The 26,508-nt window shown below is 39.0% G+C and overlaps 1 protein-coding gene and 1 long non-coding RNA gene across 2 annotated transcripts in view; one reads left to right on the top strand and one right to left on the bottom strand.

Annotated features, from left to right (window-relative positions):
- The first annotated feature begins 251 nt into the window (after positions 1-251).
- Positions 252-26,508, top strand: part of LOC117943770 (potassium voltage-gated channel subfamily D member 3-like) — a 68,064-nt gene continuing 41,807 nt past the window's right edge. The window contains exons 1-2 of the mRNA XM_034870101.1: positions 252-699; positions 1,659-2,809. Coding sequence (XP_034725992.1) covers positions 1,713-2,809 — 1,097 coding nt within the window. The 5' untranslated portion in view covers positions 252-699; positions 1,659-1,712. The remainder of the gene's footprint in view (positions 700-1,658; positions 2,810-26,508) is intronic.
- LOC117943772 lies at positions 4,609-18,314 on the bottom strand. The gene is made up of 3 exons (XR_004656432.1): positions 18,223-18,314; positions 6,605-6,610; positions 4,609-4,619 (listed from the first exon to the last, which is right to left on the bottom strand). It is a non-coding gene; the product is annotated as an uncharacterized LOC117943772 (long non-coding RNA).

Below are 26,508 nucleotides of genomic sequence, written 5' to 3'. Positions count from 1 at the left end.
GTACTTAAGTTACTATAATCAGGTGCACTATAGTGCCGTTTACTATACTGCAGACAGTGACTTGTTTAATCTCTAGTACTGTATTCCTGTCCCCACCATTACAATACAGTGGCATTTTCTGTTTTAGTAAGCAATGCAGAAACACAGTTTTGAATAATGCAGCCAAAGTGATTTTTTTTTTTGGGGGGGGGGGGGGGGGGGGGGGGGGTGTCTGACACATAGCACATACAGTATGATGGTAAAGGGAGGAGAGGGAAGGAGGGCTGATGACACAGGGCTGGCACAGTGAGAGAGACGCGCATTGTACTTTGTGCTGGAGAAAAAGAAGGCGCGCTGCTCCTCTCCATCACATTTCCCTTTCCACACGCTGACGGGAAAATAAGGAAAGCCAGGATGTAAAAACTAACTGAATAAGTTCGTTAGAAGACGTATAAAGATCCCGCTACAAACCTTTTTCTTCTGAATCTTGTGGTCCAACAGACTGGTTAATTCTGCTCCATCAGCCGCGTTTTGGCGCTCTGCTCGGTGCCGGAGTCTGCCGAGTGCCGACCGACGAGGAGAGGTGCAGCTCGACTGCTTCATCCCGCTGAATGGACCCGAGCTCTTCTTCTCTCACTTGTTAAAAGGGAACTGGGTCTTTACAGAAAGTCTGATTCGGTTTTTTGTCCCCCCTCCCCTCCCCCCACTCCACTTTAATCGGTGAGTGTCTTTATGCGTTTGCTCCATTCCCCTCCATTCACTTACTTTCCATCTGAGAACATGTTGAGGTGCGTTTTAAAAGAAGCATGTGTAAAGTGAACAAATGCATTTTGAGTTAAAAAATTAGTCAGCTAGTGACCGGGGAAATACTTTCAGTGTGCACAATGTAGGGCTTTTGCCACGTTTGTGTTTTCAGAAATGTGTACAGGCAATTTAATTCTTCGTGAGGTGATGTAGGTTATTTCAAAAAACGATTTCAGATCACTTACAGGCTGTTTTAAACATTTAAATTAACCCACCGAAAAAGGGTGGAATATCTCCACGTAGAGTGCGATAGTTATCCGGAGCAGTCACCTCCTTATTCCGATGCAACAGGTTCGTTTTCAGTCCCTGACAGTCAGCGTTCTCGTTGTCGGTCAGTTAAAGATGCTCAGCTCAGGATATATGGGTTTGTGCTTGTTTATTTACTGATGCTGATGATGTTTGTTAGTTTAACTGATTCACCTCATCACTGTAGCCTACATCTACCTGTACAGTTATTCATGTCATTCAGCCAAGTCATCTCGTTTACAAATGCAACTCAATAGATAAGTCACAGTTGAAACAGGCTTTGCAGGCTGTAGTTATCAGTAGAAACGCACACATTGTATGAACTTTACGTTGAGGTTGTGTGCTGAACTGATTGACTAGACTCCACTTTTACCAGCCTGTCTGGCTGTGGTTTAGATGGTGCCACATATCAGCTTTGTCCTCGAAATTGGATGACATTTAGGGTGGATTTGGACTGAGAGTGACTGGAAATTGAATAGAGAGGAAACATATTTGGATCTCAAAATGTCACTATCTTCATGCTGGCCTCTTTTGGTGCCATGATGGCAAACTGATCATTTGGTTGATCATAGTGTGCTGCTGTTTTCAGCTTTATGTTTCCTTTTGTTTTGTTGGCATTTCTCCCTCAGATGTCAGTTTGACTCTGAAAGTGAGGAATACTACGTGGAAGACTCTGCTTCACGATGGCGACAGCAGCGTGGCTCCCTTTCACCAGGGCAGCAGCCATTGGCTGGATGCCTGTTGCCAACTGCCCCATGCCTGTGTCACCGACGGACAACAGTAAGAGACAGGACGAGCTGATTATTCTCAACGTGAGCGGCCGTCGCTTTCAGACCTGGAGAACCACTCTGGACCGCTACCCTGACACCCTGCTGGGCAGCTCTGAAAAAGACTTCTTTTACAATGAGGACATCAAGGAGTACTTCTTTGACCGAGACCCTGATGCCTTCAGGAGCATCCTCAACTTCTACCGGACAGGGAAGCTCCACTACCCCCGCCAACAGTGCATCTCAGCCTACGATGAGGAGTTGATCTTCTTTGGCATCATCCCTGAGATCATCGGCGACTGCTGCTACGAAGAGTACAAGGACAGAAAGAGGGAGAATCTAGAGCGGCTGCAAGATGATCAGGAGGAGAACAAGGACATGAAGCTGCCCCACATGAACTTCAGGGAGACCATGTGGCGGGCCTTTGAGAACCCCCACACCTCCACCATGGCCCTGGTCTTCTACTATGTCACTGGTTTCTTCATCGCCATCTCGGTAATCACAAATGTTGTGGAGACGGTGCCCTGTGGTCCCACAGCCAACCAGAAAGACATGCCATGTGGTGAGCGCTACACGGTGGCATTCTTTTGCATGGACACCGCCTGCGTCATGATATTTACAGTGGAGTATCTAATGCGCCTGTTTGCCGCGCCTAGCCGCTACCTTTTTATGCGCTCAGTGATGAGCATCATCGATGTGGTGGCCATCTTGCCGTACTACATCGGCCTGGTGATGTCCAACAACGAGGACGTGAGCGGCGCCTTTGTGACGCTGCGCGTGTTTCGAGTGTTTCGTATCTTCAAGTTCTCCCGTCATTCGCAGGGCCTGCGGATCCTGGGTTATACACTGAAGAGTTGTGCATCAGAGCTGGGCTTCCTCCTCTTCTCACTCACCATGGCCATCATCATCTTCGCCACGGTCATGTTCTACGCAGAGAAGGGCTCCAGCTCCAGCAAGTTCACCAGCATCCCAGCTTCCTTCTGGTACACTATTGTCACCATGACAACGTTGGGGTAGGTAGTAGACATATGCACGCACACACACACACACACACAAGCACACACACATTCATGCACACAAACAGACCCAGATAATACATACATATATACTATTTCTCCTATTGTTACACTGTATTTGTATTTGTTGAATACACAAAAAAATTGTTTCTGATGTTAATAGATGCACAAGATGCATTTTTGTGTTTTTGTTGTTGTTGAAAAATCTAAATAATTTATGAAAACCACGTTGAATTTCAAATGAGCATTAAGACAGCCTGCCCAAATATTTCAGTACACTACAACTTATTTGGGGTGTCTAGTGTGTGTAATGGGGTGTGTATCTACCCACAAGCACAAATACTTGTCATTTTGTTTGCCTCACTTAGAGCTCGCCAAATAAGGACAGGCGTTGAATACAAAAGATGCCCAGATATTACACAGATCCGTGTGGGTACACTAAGGACACACCTTGTGATCTTTTTTTTTTTTTTTTATGTATTTTAGTCTTAGAAAACAAATCCCTTTTCAATTTTAGCCTTTTGTAGAAAATGATGCAAAACATGTAGCCTGACCCGAGACACAGATCAGGGGTGAACCATTAGAATTACAATCATACTGATGTTGGAAACATGTTATGATTGGTTAGTTATTCATAATTGTCCAATAAACTAACAAATCTTTGTCATTTTTCTACCTCTGTGCTCTTGTGTCATTTAATGGCACAACGTCTACTTATAATTTTTATAACTGTGGTTCAGTTTGATTGTTTTACAGAGAAAATAATAGTATTAGTTGTTTTCTGTAATTCTTTTTTTTATATAATTAGGGCCACACCAGAAACACCATATTTTTGGCATATATTCTTCAAACAGTTTTTTCACACTGAATGACTACAGTGTGAAAAAACTGTGTGAAGAATGAATCCTGACTGGATTAGAAAGTCTCGGCTGTGTGCTTGGAGGCAAGGTGTCCTATAAGCCTTTCTCTGACACCTTTGTTACAATTCCCGTCTTCCACACAAACTCACAGAGATTAATAAATAGTCTGTTTTGTATAGACGAGGGGTGGCGCCTGGGTAGAGAGTGACAGGAAATGACGCGCATTGCATCGCGGTCAAGGAGCCGGTTGTAATTTACCAACCGAGTGTCTTATTCCTTGAATTTGTCTGACGATTTCCGTGCCGGCCCTTTCTGACAGAAGTACCTAAATCTTATTGTCTTTGTCTTTTTGTCCTTGTGTAAATGAGCCTTCTTCTTTACCCTCTGTTTGTTTTCTTCCTGCTTTGCGCGAGCCGTATGAAACATGACCAACATACCAACTCGCTCGCTTTGAATTCTCACACTTGGGGCTCAATCAGAGATTGCCCAGACTTCGTACTGGGGAGCTTGCTGGTTTCTGTTGTTAGATGTCAATTCTCACATAAAGCTCCGCTGGGTAATGTGTAGATAATTTCAGGTTTGCAATGCAAACGGGGCTTCAGTTAGATTTACTGGTTTTATGATTAATTAATAAGTGTATAACATTTAGAGAATAGTCACATATGCTCATCACCATTCCCCAGAGCTGAGGCTGTCACTTTGTTTTGGTTTTTGTTGTCTGAGAAGCTGTGAATATGAGGTTTTTTTCCTTGATAAATGACCTCAATCAATCAAATATAATTATATATAACAATTCTCAAGTCATTCCACAAATCAATTAATCCAATAACAGGTTTATTGAATTTTTAGTACAACCTTTTCTATATGTTTTCCCACCACTGCAGCTGAGGTAGGAAACACTGTCTGTAGAAACACAAAAAACTTCTTTTCACTTTGGAAAGTGTATACTTGATTTGTCTAACTCACATTGATATTGTGTTAGGAAGAAATCTCATCACAGCCACTATGGACCATTATGTATATAATGGTCATTTTAGTATTGTTTAAAAGATAAAAAGAATATTTTTATAAATTCAAGCCCCATTTCTGATACTATTAATTGCTGTCACTTTTTCTGCGATAACCTGCGACATTTACATTTTGTAAAAACCTCTCTCTATTCTTTTGTTTGTCAGTGGTGGATTTGAATTGCTCACCGGGAATGAAGTCTTTGGGATTGTAACTTTAAGACATCAAATTTTCACAAATAAAGAAATGGAAACCAAAAATGAAAACTCATGCATGGATCTCTGGACTAGAGCCTGACCGATATATCGGCGGGCTGACATTATCGGCCGTTATAAGGCATTTCCCGATCTATCGGTATCGGCATTTATAATGGTCGATTAAAAAAATAAAAATATTCATGTATCAGAATCATTTATGACAAATAAATGATTTTTTTTGTTGATTTTTCTTTTGTTCAAATTACTTTAAGTTTTCTATCTTAAGTTTTTATTTTTATAATTTTTTTTATCAGAACTTAATTATATGTTGATGTTCCTCTGTTCTGTTATATGAACAGATATGACAATAAAACAAATAATCGTCATATTATTTTAGCGAGAACTCATCAATAACTACAAATAACTGATGTCAGGGAAATAAGTTTATGTTTTGTAACATGTTTCTGGATTTTTTTGAAAAAAAAAAATATTGGATTTTTTAAATAACCAAGTATTTGTATTGGTATCTGCCTTAAAAATCCTTTTATCAGTCGGGCTCTAATCTGGACCAGATGAGCTCTATGAGTCTCTCTGAAATGCTACTTTACCAACCTTACCTGTGCTACAGTGTCTGTGTGTGTGTGTGTGTGTGTGTGTGTGTGTGTTTTGTAAGAGTTATTAGGAGATCTTTTGTATTGCACATACAAATGGATAGAAATGCCAAGGTGAAAGCATAATGTAAAGTGGGAACCCTGAACGTGTTTAAGAGCGCAGCCATTATGTTTGTACACAATAGGCAGCAGCTCCGAGAGAAGTGATCGTCATAGCTACCCAAGGACAGTCAAATGCATTGTGTAAAACAATAAATTGAATTCAATGCTCACAAAATCATTTTGTGAGTCCAATAGACATCGAGTAAGAACCCAAGGCACTTGTCTTTAAAAACAACATTTCTTTAAAGATTATTTTTCAGGCTTTTCCACCTTTAAACATCGATAGTACAGCTAGGTGAGAAAGGGGGAAGGCATGCAGGAAATGGTCACATGTCGGACTCGAACCCTGGACCTTCGCGTTGAGGCATAAATCTCTCAGTACTCTCCTGTGCGCCTGCTCTACCACTGACCCAACCTTGCCACACTAAGAAATATTTAGACTTTTAATACAACATCACATCCTCAATAGCATAAGATTAAAAATCGTATTATGAGTGTTTAAATTTAACATGTTCTCTCAAATGTTAAAATGAATACTGACCTTGTTATATTGCCTATCTTCACTTTTGGTCCCGTTTCCAAACAAACCTCTCATCTGCTCTCTCTCTCTCTCTCTCTCTCTCTCTCTCTCTCTCTCTCTCTCTCGTTCCGTGGGGTCTAAAATCCAGCTGTTCCACTTAGCTGCTTCCTCTAGAAGCCTAGAAAACTTCCGTTGTGTAATCTGGATGCAGCGTTTTTTGTTGTTGAATTTGTTGTGGGGGTTTGTGTGCTTTTCTTTTTGCATTGTTTTTTATTTGCGTCACGTTTATGGATTTGGTTGTGTTGTGTGTTGTCAAATTAGTGCAGTTTTCTTAATTTGCTCGTGTTTTGTCTAGTTGTATGTGTTTTCTGAAGTTGCAGGGCTTTTGCCCCCGTCGGCCCCCAGCATGCACTGCACAACATCTTACTGTAGAACACTTTGCATTGTCTTTCCATCATTGTAACTCCAACCCCAAACTTATATGCTACTGTAACCATTGTCTTACCTTAGTAAAGGGTTACTCCACTAATTAAGTAGGCGATTACACTTTAATTACGTTGGGCTCTGTTGAGCTTGAGCTAAACAAAAACCCATTAGATTCCCATAAAGCAATTTGAGCACAATTGTGGCAAAACCCGCATGTACATATTACCTTGCATGGCAGCTGGATTCTTGCAATATCACAGAATCTTCACAGAATTGTGGGATCACATATCACACAGAAGTCCATCATGTCAGGCTTCCATTTAAAGTGTGAATGCTACTGGCGCGGTTCAGGGATGTGTGATGGCTGCGACTGTTCATTCAAAACAACGGTGGCGGACAAGATAGACAGATGGTTCATCAAATCACCAGTATTTTTTTTAAAGTGCCTAGCCTTTTCACAGTTTGCAACGATTGATTCTTAGACGGATGTGTGTTTGTTAACACTCCTCAGGTTAATGTACATATGGGCATGTTATTGTTTTTGTCTAGTATTGCCAGACCTTCCTCCACAGTGCTGTGGAGGAGGGTCTGGCTAGGCCACACAGCATTCCGGGATGAGAGAAAAACGTGCTCTGGTTAATTGGCATTTCTTTAAACCAATCACAGGTTTATTGGGCCGCGCTAAGTGCAACAGCCAAAATCAGTCCCTCCAGGATTTCTGAATTTTTTTTTTAGATTGTTGTGGCCCAAAATGCCTGATGTTGCGGGAGCTTTTGTAACAAATGTTTTTGTATGTTTGCAATGAAGTTGAGGGACACATTGAAAATTGCAATGTATAGTTCTTTAAAAATGAATAAATGGATATGGCCACGCACGTGTGACGTCAACCCGTTCTCACTCCCGCTTGGGCATTGGCTCTCAGAGTCACATACTGATACAAAGTCTGGCATGTGGGACTGCTGAAATTTCCGTTGACAACGGAGCAATCCCGGAAGTGGAACATTGTGGATATAGACTTCTAATGTTATAAAGTTAAAATAAGATTTTCATGAAATGAAGACCCATTCTTTTCTACTCTTTACAAACTGCCTTTGGGTGGCAAAACACAAGGTGGCTTTTATTGTGAAGCAGTCACAGGAAATGCAATGCATTTGTCACAGGGTCCAGTTATCAAAAATGCTTTTACAAAACAAGACATGGGCCTAATATTATAATAGAACAAGATGAAACGGACACTGTGAGCAGCTGGATCAAGAGGTAAAGGTGACACCAACTCCTCAGCTAGGTAGTTAGAGAAGCTGTAGTCGATTTGGTGTGTAGTCTGTTATTTGTGTCCAAATGCGTCCTCTGGCAGAAGCAAACACATAAACAAACAAATTAATAACTCCCTGAAAACAGAAAATTCTTATATACCCAGAAGACATAAAAATATGAGTTATTGCCTTTGATCTTGTCTCGCCTTTATGACCTGCATCTCTGCGTCCTCTCCGTGTGTGCATGAGCCCAGACAGTGCAGTGCAGAACTTCTGGGTAATAGGCTGAAGCTGAGGGAGGGAGGAGGGGGTGGGGGGGGGGCTGACTGTATAATCAGCCACTTTCCCTGTCCAGGAACAGGGGTGTTAAATCAACCCCAGGTGGCTGATGAAAGAATCTGTATTAAATCTCACCAAGGTGTGCTCCCTGAGACTGCCTGCTGCTGCTCGCCCACTCCACCGCTGAGCCAGCCGGATACGTGGCCATTGGCATCAGTGGGACGGGATCCGAAAGATTGATGAGGAAGGAAAAAGCCCTCTCTCTTTCTCTCCCTCCTTCCTCCACTCATCCCCCATGAGTCTCCCAGGGGAACGGCTATTTTGAGAACAGGCCATGTGTGTGACAGGGAGTTATCTGTTTTAACTATAATCTGATACACGATACAGACACAATGGATGAGAGCGTTGTTTTTTTACCTGCATGACAGGTTCTCTGGAAGCCAAGGTTCGCTGGCATGCCACTAGGTCTCCCAGGTCTTAAAAAACATTATTAACCCAATAATGATAGAAATATTAATGAGGTGTTCATTGAAATCCGACTCTGGTGTTATAATTAGAGTGATTCTCCCAGTTGTAGAGTCCTGGTCCTGGACGGAGGCTTGTTCTGTAGCGGAGAGTGAGAGAAAATGTTGTTATGCATGTAGGTCATGTTCCTATCTCTGCCTTAATCAGTGGCTATATATAATCTGCTTCTTTCTTCAGAGAGACTTTTAGCTTGCTCCCCTCTGCGTTCTCTGCTCAACATCTCTATTAGACAATGTGGACTGCTCCTATGGGCCAAAGAAGAGAGGAGAGGGAGGTCAGACGAGTTGTGCAAGTTCATAAGAACTCTGTGGTGCAGGGTTTGTCAATACAAGGAGGAATTGGGGAAGTGAAGTGAGAAGGCAAAACAAAACTTGTCTCTTGCTTCAGTGTTGTTACAGTGTCCACATTCATGAACTACACTGTCATACTGTATGTACATGCTGCCACTAATGATCCTTTTTTTAATAATTTATTAATCTAGCATTGAATTTGTCAGTTAATCCATTAAGTTCAATTTATACTAACCATGTCTGTGTAGCTACAAGGGTCTAAATTATGTAAATTCTGTCATCTGCCAGGGTCATTTACTGTATTTATTGAAGGAGACCTATTATCCTCATTTTCAGGTTCATCATTTTATTTTATTTCCATTTTGGTCTCCGGCCGTCTCTGTCCTAAAAACAAAAAAAAGCAAAATAGCTCTACCTTAACACGTCAACAGAAGAGACAAAAAATGGCATCAGTTATTTAAGAATTACCTAAAACCGACATGTTTTTATATTTAAGTGATTTTTGACTCTTGTCTATAGGTGACAAAGCAGAAATTACCGTGATGATGTTGTAGTAATTTGTTTATAATTTTGGAAGGGACTAATATATGATATGTTCCTGCTGATAGAGGTGTCAGTTCAGAAAAACGCATAGAAGTGTCATGTCATGTAATTTGTAGAACCTCTTGAACAGAACTGTCCAATTCTGTTTTGGAGTCATTTAAAGTGCTCACATTAGGCTTTTGGGCTTTTTTCCTTTCCTTTATTGTGTTCTATGTCTTTTTTGTGCCCGTTATAGATTTACAAAGTGAAAAAGCTGGATGGAACAGAAGTGAGATGCCTCAGTCTGTAGCTAAAACAGAGAGCTCAACACAAGAAAAGAGGAGCTGCAGCAGTATGCTAAGACAACAAATGTATGGGGTTTTCTCAAAATTAAACCACATAAACATATTCTGGTATAAACTCTAAATACAATTATGAACCTGAAAATGAGCATAAAATGAGCACTTTAATCAGTCTTCATCAATGTTCAACAAAATGTTCAGAACTAGTAAAAAAAGGAAATGAAGAGAAAAAAGACAGTATATGGTTGTTTATTTAAACAACCATCCAAAACCAAAATGTAATGTGATTTACATCATGAATTGAATATGCAACAGACAAAAAGCTATAGAACCTTACATTTGTCAAGTTGGGACTTTTTGGCATTTAGCCTAAATTGATTTTAAACATGATTGTGGTTTTAGGTCATGTCAATTGACAAACCATTACAGCACAATGTATGAGCTTTAAGGGATTTAAAAGTATACCCACATAGACACACACTGACATTGTATTTAATCTTGTGCATCAATGTTTTTGTTGTTTATTTCAAACCTTTGGCAACTGGCCTCTTTTAACAAAGATAAGCTAAGTTCTGTGTCTTGAAGTTTGTGGTTCTCATTAATATTTTAGTAAATTAGGTTAATTGTCTGACTTGACCACTGGTCTCCATGGCACTGTGAAACTACAATAAGAAAGTCTGGAGCAGTGAGTCCGGTGACAACAAAGGAAGCTATAATCTCAGGTCTGGTTTTGATGAAAGCCATTCTTAACTGTATTCTTAGCTCGGCGCCCGGCTCTGTGTAAAAGGATTAATTAACACTGGGTAGAACAAAGCTTCTCATGTTAGGAGTTAAATCAAAAGTCTGTTTGAGTTTTTTAGTTTTTAAAGCGTACATGTAATATCTAAAGTTACTTTTACCTTTTTTGATTGAAATATACCGCAGTGTGTGAGGGAAAATATTGATTGATTGGGTTGTGCCTTCTGATTTCCTTCCTTGATATGTAGATACTTTTATATTTTCCTAGGATATGTGTGCTGGGTGCGTTTTGATTACAGATAATAACGGATAATTGGTAACAGAAGTAAAAACTTTCAATGTCAATTAATTCTGGATTGACATTGTTACACATACATGTTAATAATTCAGAATCTTTGCACCACGCTGAGACAGAACTGGGATGTAGAGCTGCACAGTTTGTAAGTAAGAATGTAACTTCATACAATTCATCAGAGGTTGCATATTGTGGAGTTTTTCTATTGCACCATTTTTTTCAGATAGAATGATTGGGCTATTTGGCTGCCTTGCTGAACCCCTGGGGTCAAAACAAGTGCAGCGTGTAGGAAATTAGAAAAATTCCTGCCTTTATCGGGCCAAGATGCTCTTGGAGCCAAGGCTCTTTAATAGAAACCTTTCTAATGTTAGCTGTGAAATTTAATTTAGCTCCAACACGGGTTCATTTAACACCTAAACTCATTTAAAAAGAATTAAACTTGCAAATGATAGTGGTGTCTTGAAAGCTTAAAAACCTCTGCTCTCTCTCTCTCTCTCTCTCTCTCTCTCTCTCTCTCTCTCTCTCTCTCTCTCTCTCTCTCTCTCTCTCTCTCTCTCAATATTACTGGTGTGGTTAAATTACAAAAGCTTCATCCCAGTGTACCATGTTCACATGCACATTTCTCTAACATATTCACATGTACATTCATACTGCGTGCAGACCTCTAGTTTGATGGCAGTAAACAAGATAAATCCACTGATAAGGCAGTCAACTGCATCCGTAGAGACATCAGGTAATTTTTTTGCAGCAGCAGCACAACATGCACAGAAATCCCCTGTCAATGCAGACACTTCTGCATGAACCATGAAATAGGCACAGGAGTGGCGGTCACACTGACACACCCCAGCAGTAGCTCAGATAAAGGGCACAAAAACTCTCATAATGCTCTGGCTTCAGGTCAGCCTCTCAGGCGGATGTATTATGGCAAACAATTCCTCCTTAGAACAACACAAAAGTGGAATCATCCTCTTTTTTTTTTTTTTATTGCGATGAACTAATTTTCCCCTGATTTGGAGGGGAGGTTTTCACTTTCAACACCACACACGCATTTCATTAAAGCTACATTAAAGAGCATTCCAACATAAGTTCCCCTCATCTTATGGAGCATTTTCTGTATTCTAATATAGACGTGTAATCAATGCCTTGAGGCACCGTAATACTCGGTCAGAAGTGCTTGTCAGATGGTCGAATATCTTTTGGAAATCCCTCCCCCGACATCTTTCCAACGTCCGATTAAGGGCTTTTGTGTCCAAACATTTCTGTAACTCTCCGAAGCAGACGATCAGACGTTCACTCTCTTTGCATGTCGCTGACAACCTGTCATAAAAATAACCGTTTCATAACAGCTTTTGTACAGTTTTCTTGTCTCATTATCAAACTTCATCATTGACAGCAGTAGGTTTCAATAAACTTTAATCTTCCTTTAAGCTTTAGTGCGTAACGTTTTATATTAATGAATGTCCGTTACAATCAAGCCATTGCAAAATAAGTTGATACAATAAGTACAATACAGTATGGCTATGTTCAGAAAATTGTGTTGTCCGGTGACTTTTGCTCACAAAAAATCATATAAAGATAATCACCTCTTCTGAAGAGTCCATCATGTTTTTTTTTTTAGCCTCTACGTCCGCCTTGGCTACTAGCAACTGTGGAGGAGGGGTGGGGGCTGTGCGTAATCATGGATGGCTTGTATTATGTGGATTATTAGAGACTGTATCAAGAAATTTTTGTCTGAGTCCGACCCGAGCCCGACAGTTAAAATCTCTTTTTTTCTCATACTAATGACACATGGAAAGCCTGCTTTTATTAAGCAACTGTAGGAAGGCATTCGGAAATGTCAACAGATGAGCGCATCGGCGCACACGGGGCAACGAGCGCACGTTAATAAGCAGTTTAACTTAAAATATCCAATGTGTTCACCTTCCCTACTTGCTTCGTTTCCGATCGTGATCAGAAGTCTGAGCAGCAGCCCCGCCCACTGCAGCGAGCGGACAGGATTGAAACAGCAGCAGCTCTCAGCGACTTTATAGTGAAAAAACGTTACAGCATACATTGATGTTAAAATGTGTACATGTTGGCAGGACGGTCTGAAGTTTTTTGCACAGTCTTTTGCTGTGTGTTTTTTTTGGTAAATGGCAGATGTTCGAGTCACACACGTCTTGTCTTCATATCAGAAACAAGGAAATGAATTTGACCTTTTCTCACTCCCGCTGCAGGGATTGTCGCAAGTAAGGAAAATGCGATAGGGGACCCCGGCTGTAAATCAATGTCTTCCAGTGATGCTGGCCCCTAATGGGTCCGGGCCCATAAGCAACTGCATGCCCTGCTCACCAATAGTTATGCATCCGAATCCCTCAATTCTCATTGGCATTGTTTGACAGTGTTACACGCAAGTTCCAAATTTCACCCACATTTGGCAGGTGGTCAAGTGTTAATTTCAGGCGCTGCACAGCATACACTGTGTACAGAAATTAAACTTATTCCACCAGGTCTTCTCCAGTCGCATCTACACAGTTCTGCTTCATCTTTTTCTATCTCTCTTCTGCCCACTTACCACCCACACACAGACCCACACGTATTAGGCTATCTTAAAGGAGCCCCAGCACCATTTTACAACAAACCAACCATCATTTCTTACCATAATGATAATAATAATCTGTCTGTACCCCCCCCGGCTACCGTCTGAACCCGTCGGCTTGGGTCAGGTATCCATGCCTTAATTTGGATGCATCAACAATTTTGTTGTAATCACTTACAATTCCTCATTGTGGAGAACGAAACTAAGCACTATAGCTTTAACGCAGTGTTTCTTGATTGTTCACCAGTTGGGGACCGCTGAACACACTTTAAACACCAAACTGACACTATAACCTTTTAAAGTTGTTGTAGTGGACATGTTTGCATTTGCATATTTAGCAGACATGAAGCAACATGAGCATTTATTTGAAATTGTGCTTCTGGTCACTTGATGAATGATGCAAGTCCAATATTCACTCTCACTTCTTTTTTTCATCCCTACCGACTCCTTAAGGAAAACATCTGGCTCTTTAGCTATTGAACGCCCGACTATGTTCAGTAGCTAGTCGCTAACTTTATCGGTGTGAAGTTTGTTGCTCGGCAGGTAACAGCCGTGTGATTAACAGAGTTGCCTTCTGCGACGGCACACCGTAAGCTCAACCAAAACAATAAAGTTGTGGGCCATAAAACCTAAACAATGAGCTGGAAAGGCTAAAAAAGTTTCCTTACACTAATGGAACCGTAGACTTGGATGAAAATTTGTTTTAAGGGCTTCGTCACTACCAGTGACACCTTTTTATATATTTATTAGTGCAGCTTTAAAACTACTGTTTTACTTAAGTTGCACTAACTGATTTGCCAGTAGATCTTCTCTGAAGGTTGATGTATCACACCATCGGTTTAATAACTTAGGAAGTTTTTATTTCATTTAGTGAATGCTTTTATGTTCCCATTCCCAAAAAACGATTCCTGCATCACTGAACAATCCTTTATCCATCTTCAGAGCAATCCAGCTTAAAAAGACCGAACTGTTCACTTGTTTTCTGCTGTCACTTGACTCCAATTATTTTTTCTTTCATCTCTTTTTTGCTTTCTAGCCCTAATTGTTAGGACTCTTCCTTTGCCAGTAAGGTATGATAATTGTTTTTCATACCTGACTTGTGATAACAAAACACTGATAACAGTGCACAACACTGATAAACACCAGCAGCTTAAACCACTTTAGTATGTGCTCTTTACATAGTCAGAAATGGCGGCTGTCAGGCAGTGGATCTGTGCTTTAAAAAAAAAATAAAGTCTATAATTTATAATAAACCTGTAAAAGTATCTTTTCTTTTTTTTACTCTAACAAATTACTTAGTGGTCCTATTAAATTCATATTCTGTCACATAAACAAAACTAATGGCGACAAGACTAGCAGCCTCAACGCTTTTTGCAAATGGGTTGGATTTTGTTTCATGTCTGTTTGCTTACCTGCTGAAGACTTTCTGCTGTAATCAAGAGCTGTTAGTGACTTTCATCTTTCTCCTTGCTTTCCACATCAAACACAGAGACAAATCTGTCATTGTGTGTTCAGCAGGGAATGAAAGGATACAACAAGAAATTGTATTTCAAGAAACCAGAAATGTACACATTTTTACACATTTAGTTTTAAAGCTGCACTAATGAAAACATTTATATTAACATGCTGCTTTTCATGTCACATGTTGTTTGGTAACAAAGTAAAAGCTGTTTGGTAGCCTGCTTTACAGATACAGTATCTAAAGTTGTTCAAGAAATGTATCAGTCTATTGTTTGACATCGCCCTTCAAAGTTGTAGCGAGCTGCAAGCAGAGTGGCCTTGGAGCAAAGCACAGAGTCTTAGGTGTGTGTTTGTGTGTGTGTGTGTGTGTGTGTGTGTGTAAGACAGTAAGGTCGACAAAGTGAGGTCGACAAAGGAGTGAAAGGAGATGATGTGAAATGTTGTGTGAAAAAAGTCAAAAAGAACAAAAGCATAGAAGAAGAGCATGACATATGAAATAAAATTAATGTAATATGATAAATGGAGGAAATGGAAATAGATAGAGGTGAATAAAAAAACACAAGTGAGTAATAGGAGGAAGGCAAAAAGGAAGTGAGTGTTAAATTAATAAGAAAAGTTTGACAGAAGATATAATGCTATCTTATGCAGTTTCCAAAATGCTATCTCAAGATGTTTGTATCGGGGCACAAAGGAGGACCATGAATGACACGGAGTGCTCGGTACCCCGAAGGAGCAGGTTATTTTTAGATCCTTGGCCCTTATCTCACTACACAGCTGGCAAGGGTTTAGCTTAGAGAAAGGTAAAGAAACACCACTAATAACCTTCAATGTGCTGTGAAGGAGGATACAGACGAAGAGAGGAAGAGCGGACAGTCAAGGTTAATTATATAGTGACCGTATATGACCGTATAGTGAAAATGAAATTAAGTGCATAAAACAGAAAAGAGAAACAAAGAAACCTTGGATTCTGCTGTTTTGTCCAAACAAATTCCAAATTAATGTAAAATGTACATGTGAGTGCCCGTTTCAATGCCTGTGTATTAGTCCTTAGGGGTGCATATGCCTATACCTGGCATTATAAATACCTAGCATGTTTATGTTTTCCATTAGGGTCTCAAATGCAGCTCGGGGAAATAGCATTGTGCTTTCTTCTTCACCACACCTATAAATATCAATGTATATGCAGCCAGAGTTCCTCAGATTTTAAATGTAAAGTGTAGGGTTTCTTACAAATATTTGAATCGAGTATTTTATTTCCCTCCAATATCACAACTGAAAATGAGGATGTGGCTATAATTCCTTTAAACATTCATGAAGCAAGAGATAAAATCCCTCACGCAAAATGAGCTCCTGATTAGACGGCGATATCAATCAACAATTGTAAGTGTGGATTAATAAAGGCACTAATGAAATCACATTTACGGAGGGTTTTACATTGATATTGATATTGTGTCAACACACAACAGACAAAGTGACTGTTTGACTGACTTCAGCAGCCATTTGGAGCGATAACGTTCTTATCGTTATTAGTGGAATTTCTGCATTACACTGATATCATAAAACACAACAATGTTCTGATGTTGTCATATCATAATAAGAATCTGAATAAAAAAACAGGGACAGGTAAAACTTATTATCAGTGTTTGGTTTGATGAATGGGGGGGGAATTGGTGTGTGGAGTTCAGCAGGGAACCAAAGTGTGTTCAGTATCCGTGTTCATCTTGATACCATATCCTAATTTATGCAGTGTGTACTGCAGAGAGCAGTATTTCTCTCTTCCCCAGCCTTGCAAATAGAGTAATTTGTTTATAACTTAGTCTATAAAATATATTATATTAGTATTAGTATATGAAATAGTTAAATTCAATTATATTTTATTTATAGTAAATATAAATCATAATAGGAGTTATCTCAGAGAGAGGAGAGAGAAGTTCTGTGATAGGAAGTCCCCGAGCAGTCTAAAACTATAGTAGCATAACTAATTTATGTTCCAAGGCAAACCTGAGCCAGCCCGAAGTACAAACGTTATCAAAGAGGAGTTTTAAGCTTATTCTCAAATGTGGAGATGGTGTCAGCCTCCCGAACTGAAACTGGGAGCCTGATAGCTGAAGGCTCCCATTCTGCTTTACGAGACTATGAACCACAAGTGGCTCTGCATTCAGGGTGTCATTAGCTCTTTAAGATATGATGGGGACTGACCATTAAGAGCTTTGTCAGTCAGGAGAAGGATTTAAATTCAATTCTGGATTTTGTAAGAAGCCAATGCAGGAAAGCTAATACAGGAGAAATATGATCTCTCTTCCTAGTTCTTGTCAGTCACACGCTGCAGCCCGCTGGATCAATTGGAGAGTCCTAAGGGACTTATTTGAGCATCCTGATGAGGAATTACAAAAGCCCAGCTTTGAAGTAACTACAAACTATAATATTATAAAAATATCTTATTCATAGATTGGCAACTTTCATATTTATTAATGAAGTGTTGTGTTTTGTTTGTATAGCTATTACAAGAACAGCAGTTATTTGAAAGGTAAGAAACAGTAAGCAAATCCACCCACCTTCATATTATACCTTTAAAGTTGTGTGAAAAGCATACACATGGATGTGTTCTTCATGCATCGTGTATCACAACACAGTGTATTAGTTACCTGGGAAACATCCCAAGGTAAACTGATATAATATTTAAGTCATCAGAATATGTAAATGTTGACAGCTCTCAGACAAAAAACAACAACATATTACTGCAAACTCTTTAATAAATGTAATCATGAATATATATATATATATATATGACAGATTGTACTGTTCAAACACACAGTTTTGGAAGCCGAACTGTGCTCATGTAACAATTTACGTCATGAACAAGCTTTTTGACACACAAGCTGCACTCATTAGTTGCCATAGAAATATGTAAGATGACTGCCTGACCTGAATTTGAGGTTTGATGCCTCCAGCTGTGCTGTTTAAAAAAACAAACAGAAAAGGTACAACACTCTGTTTGCCAGATTGGACCGTACAATGACGCTGCCTTTCAATGTGAAAAGCACTGACAGGTGAAAACGTACTGAAGAATGAAACAGATGTGTCTCTTGATGTGTTGCTGCTGAATGTGATGACTACAAAACACTTTGTTACCTTAAATGTGGACCAGTACATGGATTGAAATACAGATTGTTTGATGAAATTCAAAGTTCAAATTCAAAGTTGAAGTAGTGTGAGTGTAGCAATAAGCCATTGTCATGTTCTTTGTGTGCAGCTGAGTATTTGGTCAAGGTTGGCACGTACTGTACCTCTGAACAGGATCACAATACAGATGAAAGTTCTTTAGTCCCATACAGCCTTTAATCTCATGAAAAGAGGGTGTGTGTTGTTAAAAATTTTAAAGAGGAAAGCAGCAAAGAAAAAGGCCAACCACTGTAGTTTTTTTTTTTTTCTTTTTTTTTTACACAATTTGTCTGCTATTTTATCATTAAATTCACTTCTGGGAATATTTTAGGCAAGAAATCAAATCTCAAATTAACCTCCGAAGGCAGCCCCCTGAATTATAATTCAATGTCTTCCTGAAAAGCTCCATTCAGAATTGTTATTCACCTTCAAACAGGCTTGCAGCCCCATGTCAACATGATAAATCTCTCTTGAAGTAAATCAACAGTTGTGGATGCCAAATATTTTGACATCTCAGGGATAGGATGACCTCTTTGTGTATTCCCAAAATCTTCACATGAGCCAAGTCACGTTCTTCAGATTTACTTTGGCTCTGGTGAAAGCAGGTGCACAACCATTGTTACTGAATAGTAAAACAGTGAGAGAAGCTGTCGCTGTCGCTCTTTAGCCGCTGTTGGACTTGAAGTTGTTATTTCTTTTTACATTTTGTTCACCATAAAGACGCAGATGCAGAAAGATATAGTCTGCTAAAGTAAAGGGTTAATATTTGGTGCACACTGCGCAGATAAAATATTGATAAGTGAGGGTTTAGGTCTTTGCCTAGATTTTTCATGATACATTCATCAAAATTAAATGTTCTAAATTTATATAGCACTTTTCTAGTGTTAACGACTAATCAAAGCGCTTTTACATAGTACAGGTAACATTCACTATTCACCCACATTCATACACTGTGGACAAGGCTGCCGTATAAGATGCCTCCTGCTAAAAACTCACACACATTCACACTCCGATAAACAGCATTAGGGTCAACTCGGGGTTCAGCGTCTTGCCCAAGGACACTTCGACACGGGACTGCATGGCCAGGGATTGAACCACCAACTTTTCGACTGAGCCACAGCCGCTCGACTGTGAAAATTAAGATGCCGAAATGTATATTTTACAGTACTGTAGGTGGAAATCTACACAGATCACACACACTTTAACCCTAACCCATAAACAACTTGATCTCACAGAATTCCATGAAAAGAACAAGGCCACTTAACTCAAAATGTGTGGCAGTTTCACGGAATCGCAAAAAGGTCTGTGATGGGCCGAGGGAAGAATTCCGTGAAATAAACACGGCCCCTTAAGTTAAGGAAAAGGTCATGGGTGCGCTTAGGGTTGATGACACACACCAAGAACGGGAGGGTTGGGTTTAGGAAAAAGTCATGGGGGGGCTTACGGTTCCGTGACCCGTGGGATGAACAGGACGGTTGGGTCGTGGCTGAGCTTACGGTTTTTCGGCCTTTTGTACTACTTGCTACCATAATCACTCCTAATGCTACGTCGTCTTCTCATTGACTTTACATTGGCATTGTTTTCCTTGATGGCCACATGTACTTGCAATGTTAACAGTTTGTGACCATTTCACGGAATTCTGTGAGACCAGGCTGCCCAGAAAATACTGTAAACTTGTAATGGTGACAAGCTGCTATTTTGACATTATTTAAAAAAATAAAATGCATTTAGTAGGATATTAGGATATTTTCCTTCAATGTAGCAGTATTTAAATAACCTCATTACTGGTTGCTCAACATCTGAAAGTCCTTTTATTGGATTTTTATTTAAATTTCTCATGTCCTAAAATGTTTTTTAATGGGTTTGTTGTGCAGTTTTTTGGAGGCTGTACTCATTTGAAGGTGTTTTATTTTTACCTGGACAGCATGCTCTAAAAATAGTTAATTTATAGTCAAACTGGAATAGAAAAATCACAGCTCCGGGTAGTGGGAGTCAAGGCTGTAAACCCCCTATCAAGGACACTCAATACAACGGGTGACCACTTATTTGTTGAGAAGGCGATGGCTCTCACAAAGTAATTATGTCAGAACTCAGATATATAATTTTCATTGCATTTTTGGTTATTCTCTGCTTATAATGGATGCTTGTTGAACAGAACTGCCCTTAATCTTTTTTCTAATTATAAACATTGATTTTATTTAAATTAGTGCTGTCAAACGATTAAAATATTTATTAATCACACTAATGTCATAGTTAACTTACAATTAATTGCAATTAATCACACATTTTGATCTATTCTAAATAGAATGGTACATATTCAACAACAAAATGGATGCAGGAGATAAAGCTGTTTTCACAAATAAAGGTAATTTACTTGTTCCTCGCTAAAAGTTCAAATCATTTTAACCTTACTGTGCAACCTTGCCCCTATTTTCACCTGTTGCCGAGTAATGTACAGTAATGTAACATCCCATGGCCTCTTGAATATAGCGTACCTGTAGCAATCTCCTTTGCAGTAACAGAGCGGCAACTGCTAGTTGTTTAAGCCGCTACAGACCTCCCTCCGGCCATTTTGGCGGAGATTATGGTTATGTAAGTAAGGAAACAACTGTTGTTTTGTTTCCGGTCTAGCTAGATCCGGTGTGATGTTGTCGTTTTTCTAACAGTACAAGTTGTTGCGACAGCATGTGAAAAAACGACAACGTTTGCTAGGCAAAAAAGAATAGCCGTTAAAATGGGTTTACGTTAATGTCTTTAATAACGCGTTTAACTGACAGTACTAACTTAAATCCAGCGTCAGTTGCTAATTGTCAAAAGATTCTTATGACCAGGGCCTTTGACATAGAGTGACATTATATCTAAACAATCATATGCTTAGGTGCCATTTTGTTGTTCAGCCTCAATCAGATGCAGCTGTGGCAAGAATACACTTTTTAGAGTTTTGAACTCACGCCTTAAGATGCTTGTTGCTGATGTATTACCCCTATACTTCTCCCTTATACAGTAGCCTCATACTGTAATATAAAAATATAACGTTGTGATAAAAGATGTGTTTAAAGCCGTTTGAACTCATTTGTGTAATCTGTTTGAACACCAGCCTCTACCTTAGGCAAGCACAATCTTCAAAGGTTCTATGGGCCACGTAACGCTGGAACAGAAAAGTACTTCTGATGTTGGACAGATGTGTGTTGGGAGGGGGTTTTGAAGCACTACAGATGACTTGAGTTTGTTGTTGGCCCTTACGATGTCTAGAGATATCAGAAAAAATGAATCACTCTTCTCAGGAGGGGATGGATAGCGGTGCACACATGCTTAAATTTCTCTGATGACCAAACCTTTGACAAGTAATAAATTGTATCTATTGAATTTAGCCTGGCAACTTTATTAAATCAATTTGGATAGTTTGAATGTCAAGCTGTAAAACTAAAAAAAGGTAGCAAGAGGGATATTAAATTTCCCAAAGGCAGTCCTCTCCCAGCACATAGCACGGAGGAAACCAAATGGCACATCTTTACAGCAGAAAAATGTTTTATGCTGCACTGTGAGCCACATTCATTACTCGTCTGTGCTGAATTCTTACAACTAGGTTGAACTTGGGTTTACTTGTGGAAATGAGAGTCCCTGAATGCTGTTCACTTCCATGTTCTCATGCGTTTCATCTTTCTTGCTGTCTCTTCTGTTGTTGTTTGCCCTGCAGCGTTTATTCAGGTTGCCAATCAAGACATTTTTTTTGTGTCCGTTTCAATAGGTGTGAGCTTACGTTTTCAATCTCAATAACTTGGCTCCACTTATGTAGAGATACATTTTGAAAAAAAAGAAATTTGACAACCCTTTCAAAGCCATTAAAATATAATTGTGCGGTTGACAGGACATAATGACAAACCAACTGGAGGAGTAAATTGACCAAGTGAAGTGCATATCAACTTTGGATTTAAAAGAGCTGCCTCCATTTCTGAGCAGCTCATAATAAATAGCAGCTTGGGCCGGCAGATTGGTTCTCTTGTGAGCAACAGAATATTCATGTGCAATGACTGTCCAGTGCATTAATTCCAATATCAGAAGCCAACTATAATACCCCAGGTTTTCACACATCTCATGACACTGATGGACTTCTATTTGGCTGCAGAGAGCTGCATCGAGATGGACATGAAACAGAATGTCTGAAACGTTGCATGATAATCGATTATTACACAATAAAAGGATCCTGTGTTAAGGTCTGATATCATTATTTTATATATACGCGTTATGCTTTATAATAATATACTTTATTTTGCCATTAGCTACTTGATTTTTTTTTCTTCATTTTAGCTTAACCTTACTCTATGTTGGAGCAGTGACATAACAATTCCTTGTTATTTTTTATAAATAAGGAAATAGACAGAATTACATCGCAGCAATAGAGAAAAAACAAATTAAAAATGATTTATCCCAAAAATATGACAACCAATTTTTATGTTAACTTTCCAATAATAAATCGTATTCGTTGCAATATTGAGATGTGTTTATACAGACCTTAAGTGAGGTTGTGTTTGTTTATTTAGGATCCTTGTTACCTCCTGCCTTGCAGGTGCTATTCTTCCTGAGGTCATCACAACTCACATAAAAGTGTGGCAATGCAAATAATAAATACACATTACAACCTTATAAACAATACAAAAATAAAATTGTAAAACATAAACTAACCATACACTATTATTTCATGACACAACTGTTGTGTTGTGTAACTGAGAAAGCAAATATAAAGAATTTTAAGAACATATATTTGAACATTTGATATTCTGAACATTAATATAGCAGTAAATAAATATTTGCTATGTAAATATATATGGAGTAATGGCATTCTGAACATAAAATGAAGTCATACTCTCTGTGTGTAGTTTTCCTTCTGAAAGCTTCTCTGTTCGTTTTTTTGTTCTGCTAGCAGGTCCGGCTGTGAGTGCGTGTGAGTCGGTAACTGACGTGTTGGTATTTTACGAAATGGGGAGTAGTCTGTGAGAGACCTGCGGAGAAGTTCCTAGACAACTTTTTTTTCCTGAATGCCCCTTTAAGGTGCTCTCGGATATAGGCATCACATTTTAAAATAAGGTTTCAGCTGCAGTAGTTTAGAAAGTCCTTCTTTCTGATGGACTCTTCAACACTTTTACACATAAAGTTCCTATATTGCATTCTTTGGATTAGTACATTTCATGAGCAATTGTTAGTCGTTCCAAAGTAAGTTCCTATTTAGTTTCAATGTCAATGATTGAGCTGTTTTAGATGCTGATGATGACGTCCGGTCAGTCGTTCATCTTAAGAGGTTGACATTTTCAAAGTATCTTTCCTCTCTTCTATCATTTCCCTCAACTGGCTTGTTTTCAGTTTTCTGTGGAGTGCATCTATAATCTTCCTATCACACACTGGCAATGGAGTTTCTTTAGGTTTCATCATTGGCTCTTTATTACACCCAACACTTTAAACAGATTATTTGCTGTGCCAATGATTTATACTTTTGACAGTATAAATGCCAAATACTTTTTTTTTTTTCTTCGAACATCCAGCAATAGAAAAATAGACCATATTATTGAGGTCAGAATAAAAATGGCTAGCTGCTAATTCCATGTTTTCCCCTTACAATATCTTAATATTTACCAAACGGTGTACGATTTGGCATACATACCGATAACATCATTGAATGTTTTCAGTAAACCAACTTGCATTGTGTACTGTTTCAGCTGTATTCTTGCCACAGCTGTACATTTCTGTCTCATTTGAATGCAAAAGTATATACTGGTAAATAGCCTGGAGAAGATGGTACAACTTCTGTATTAGTGTCAGACTTTTGCTTTCAGGGCCATTACACTTATTATTGGTCTCATTATATTATTGTGTATTCTTAATTTGTTTGTTGGGACACCTCTATGCTTCCTGAATTTTGCTAAGTGGCCAATAACGAGGCACCAATGTCAGTTGCACTTTTGGCTTGATATAATGGCAGTTCTTCGTGGCAAAGGGTCAAATATAAAGAGCTCACAGAGTGCCACGCCGCTGCTTATGACGCTGTGTGTGTGCAAGCCGGTTTTACTTACATTTATTTGGCACAGACAAAATTACTGATTGTCAAGTCTTCATAAAACTCTTCAGGAGAGTGCATAGATTTGTTTTCCACATAGTTGTCAAATCTAACAGTGATTGCCTATATTGATTTGAGTTTTCCCATCCTCAGGTGAGCTCATCTCTTCTTGTTGTAGGCTTATCTCAACCTTTTTTTTGTTTTAATAATGTAAGACAGGGCTTCAAAGATAGAGCTGCGGTTAACTGAGGAGTAATAATCATAGTCTCTGAAAGATGTCACTCAGTCTTATGAAAGAGCATCAAATAGGTCATGAGTTTAAAAAGTTTGATTGTTTTTGTGATCCTTCATTTTGAAAGTTAAAAACCTCAGTCTTAATTACACTGAATGGCTATAGCAAATGTAGATCTTCTGTAGACAAAAGGTGTTCCACATGCTATGTCATGTTATTCAATGACTCACTCATAAGTACATGTAAATAATTAATGGGCTAATAATTGTGGAATTAATCAGAAATGTATGTTCAAAACACATAGTAACAGTTAAATTATTCTGATGTTTTTTTTTTGGCAATGTCAGTCGCTCCACCACTCTGGTCCAGACTGAAATATCTCAACATCTCTACAGATGGATAGCCATGACATTTTGTACAGACACGATGAATCTTACTGACGTTGGTGATCCCCTGACTTTGCCTGTGTGCCACTAAGCAAGTTGACATTTTCATTTTTACTGCGATATGTTAACATCTGTTGGATGGATTGCTATGCAATGGATGAAATACTAATGATATGGGTGATCGCCTGACTTTTCCTCCAGTGCCACCAGTGCTGTACTTCAGTCAGTGGCTGTCAACATGTGATACCGACGCAAAAGGCACCATTTAGCATCTGTAGGGGAGGCACCGACCAGAGCAGCAGCTCAATCATGATGCTGTAAAATTACGTAGTATGAAGAGCAGTAACAATAATATTAAAGGCCAAAAAATCTATGTAATGAGGAAGTTTAGGGTAGTGGATGTGTCAACCAACACAGGACTTTCACTCAGAATCACTCAGAAGACACACACACACACACACATACACACAAACACACATTAATACATACACACATACTTACTTAATTCTATAGAATACATATACTGTATTTTTTATGATAGAAATATAGATTAAATAAATGTCTTTTCCACAACATGCTTTCTTTAAAGAGGTGGAGGATCTTTAATGCGAAACTGAACTTTGCTTACTGTGTGTACACTAATAAATCTATTGGAATGTGTAATTAACTGCAATCATGATATACTCTCCTGTAATTTGTACAACCTTCTCTGGAGTGCTTATGCAAAAAGGAATATCTATGCACTTCACTGATAGCACACTAAGTGTCTGTTTGATAAATGACACACACAGATGGGGTAGAACACATCTAAAACAATGCCCTCACAACTTAGTCAAATTGGCCTTTATTGGGTAAATGATGGTAAAACTACGGACACCTTTAGAGAGTATAGGATGCTATGCTCTAAAATATAAAATAACATATTCTACGACATATCATTTTGAGGTGTCATCAACCAATAAACATTGCTTAGATAAGACTTAAGATATTCTTAATGAATACGTATGTCATTTAAGCAATCTGCTCAATATAGAGCATGTCATAGAAGAACGTCTAGATTATACGCATCATTTACAGGGCACCACCTGTTGAAACAGTGACCTGTGAAAATGTCTTAATATTGTTTCTGAAAATACCTTTTTTCCTCATCCTGTTCTCCTCAGTGGCTTTGCTCGTTCATCCTGGAAATCCTTGACATCCTTTTTATGAGGTTACTTGAGAGCTTCACTCACCTATATATTTAGCTGATGCTATTATGACAAGATTGTTGGACTGACAGAATTCAATTACATAAACAGCATTTTCAAAAGCACTATAATCTCCAGAGTTTATTTTCCAGCTGTGGGGACAAAAAAGCTCTTAGTTCTGATAAATAATGACTCTAAGGATTAAAATTCTATTGTGGCAGGAGTTTATTTCATATGGTCCTCACCTTGAAGCATGCTAACTTATGTGCGCCCATTGTCCTCAGAGAGACAACAACTTTCAAACCATTCCCTACATCTGTTTCATTCTTACTAAAGTCTAAAATGTTCAATTAAATGGGGCATGCAGTAGTAAAATAAATGTACCAAATAATTTAACACATCTTATTGCTGTTTGCATTATCCTGGCACTAGTAGGACTATGCACAAGTGAAGTTGTCTCCCTGAGCCAGATTCACTCGCTAGTCCACAAGCTGACTGGTACTGGAAACCTTACCCATTGGGCAGAGAGTGTGCTGACTGCAGTGCGTCCATAGAAAAGAGGAACCAACATGTCCGGTAATCTTTAAAAGCTTGTAGCCACCAGAAATGTGTCTTGATCAAGAATTGTTTCATGCTGTTAAACAGAACAAAGATCCAGAAAACAAGGCTGAGAGTATATATAGACATTAACATGCTAGCCACTCTATATATAT

Source organism: Etheostoma cragini, chromosome 4, assembly GCF_013103735.1.
Source record: "Etheostoma cragini isolate CJK2018 chromosome 4, CSU_Ecrag_1.0, whole genome shotgun sequence".
Classification (NCBI taxonomy): Eukaryota; Metazoa; Chordata; class Actinopteri; order Perciformes; family Percidae; genus Etheostoma; species Etheostoma cragini.
This window is presented reverse-complemented; position numbering and strand designations above follow the sequence as displayed.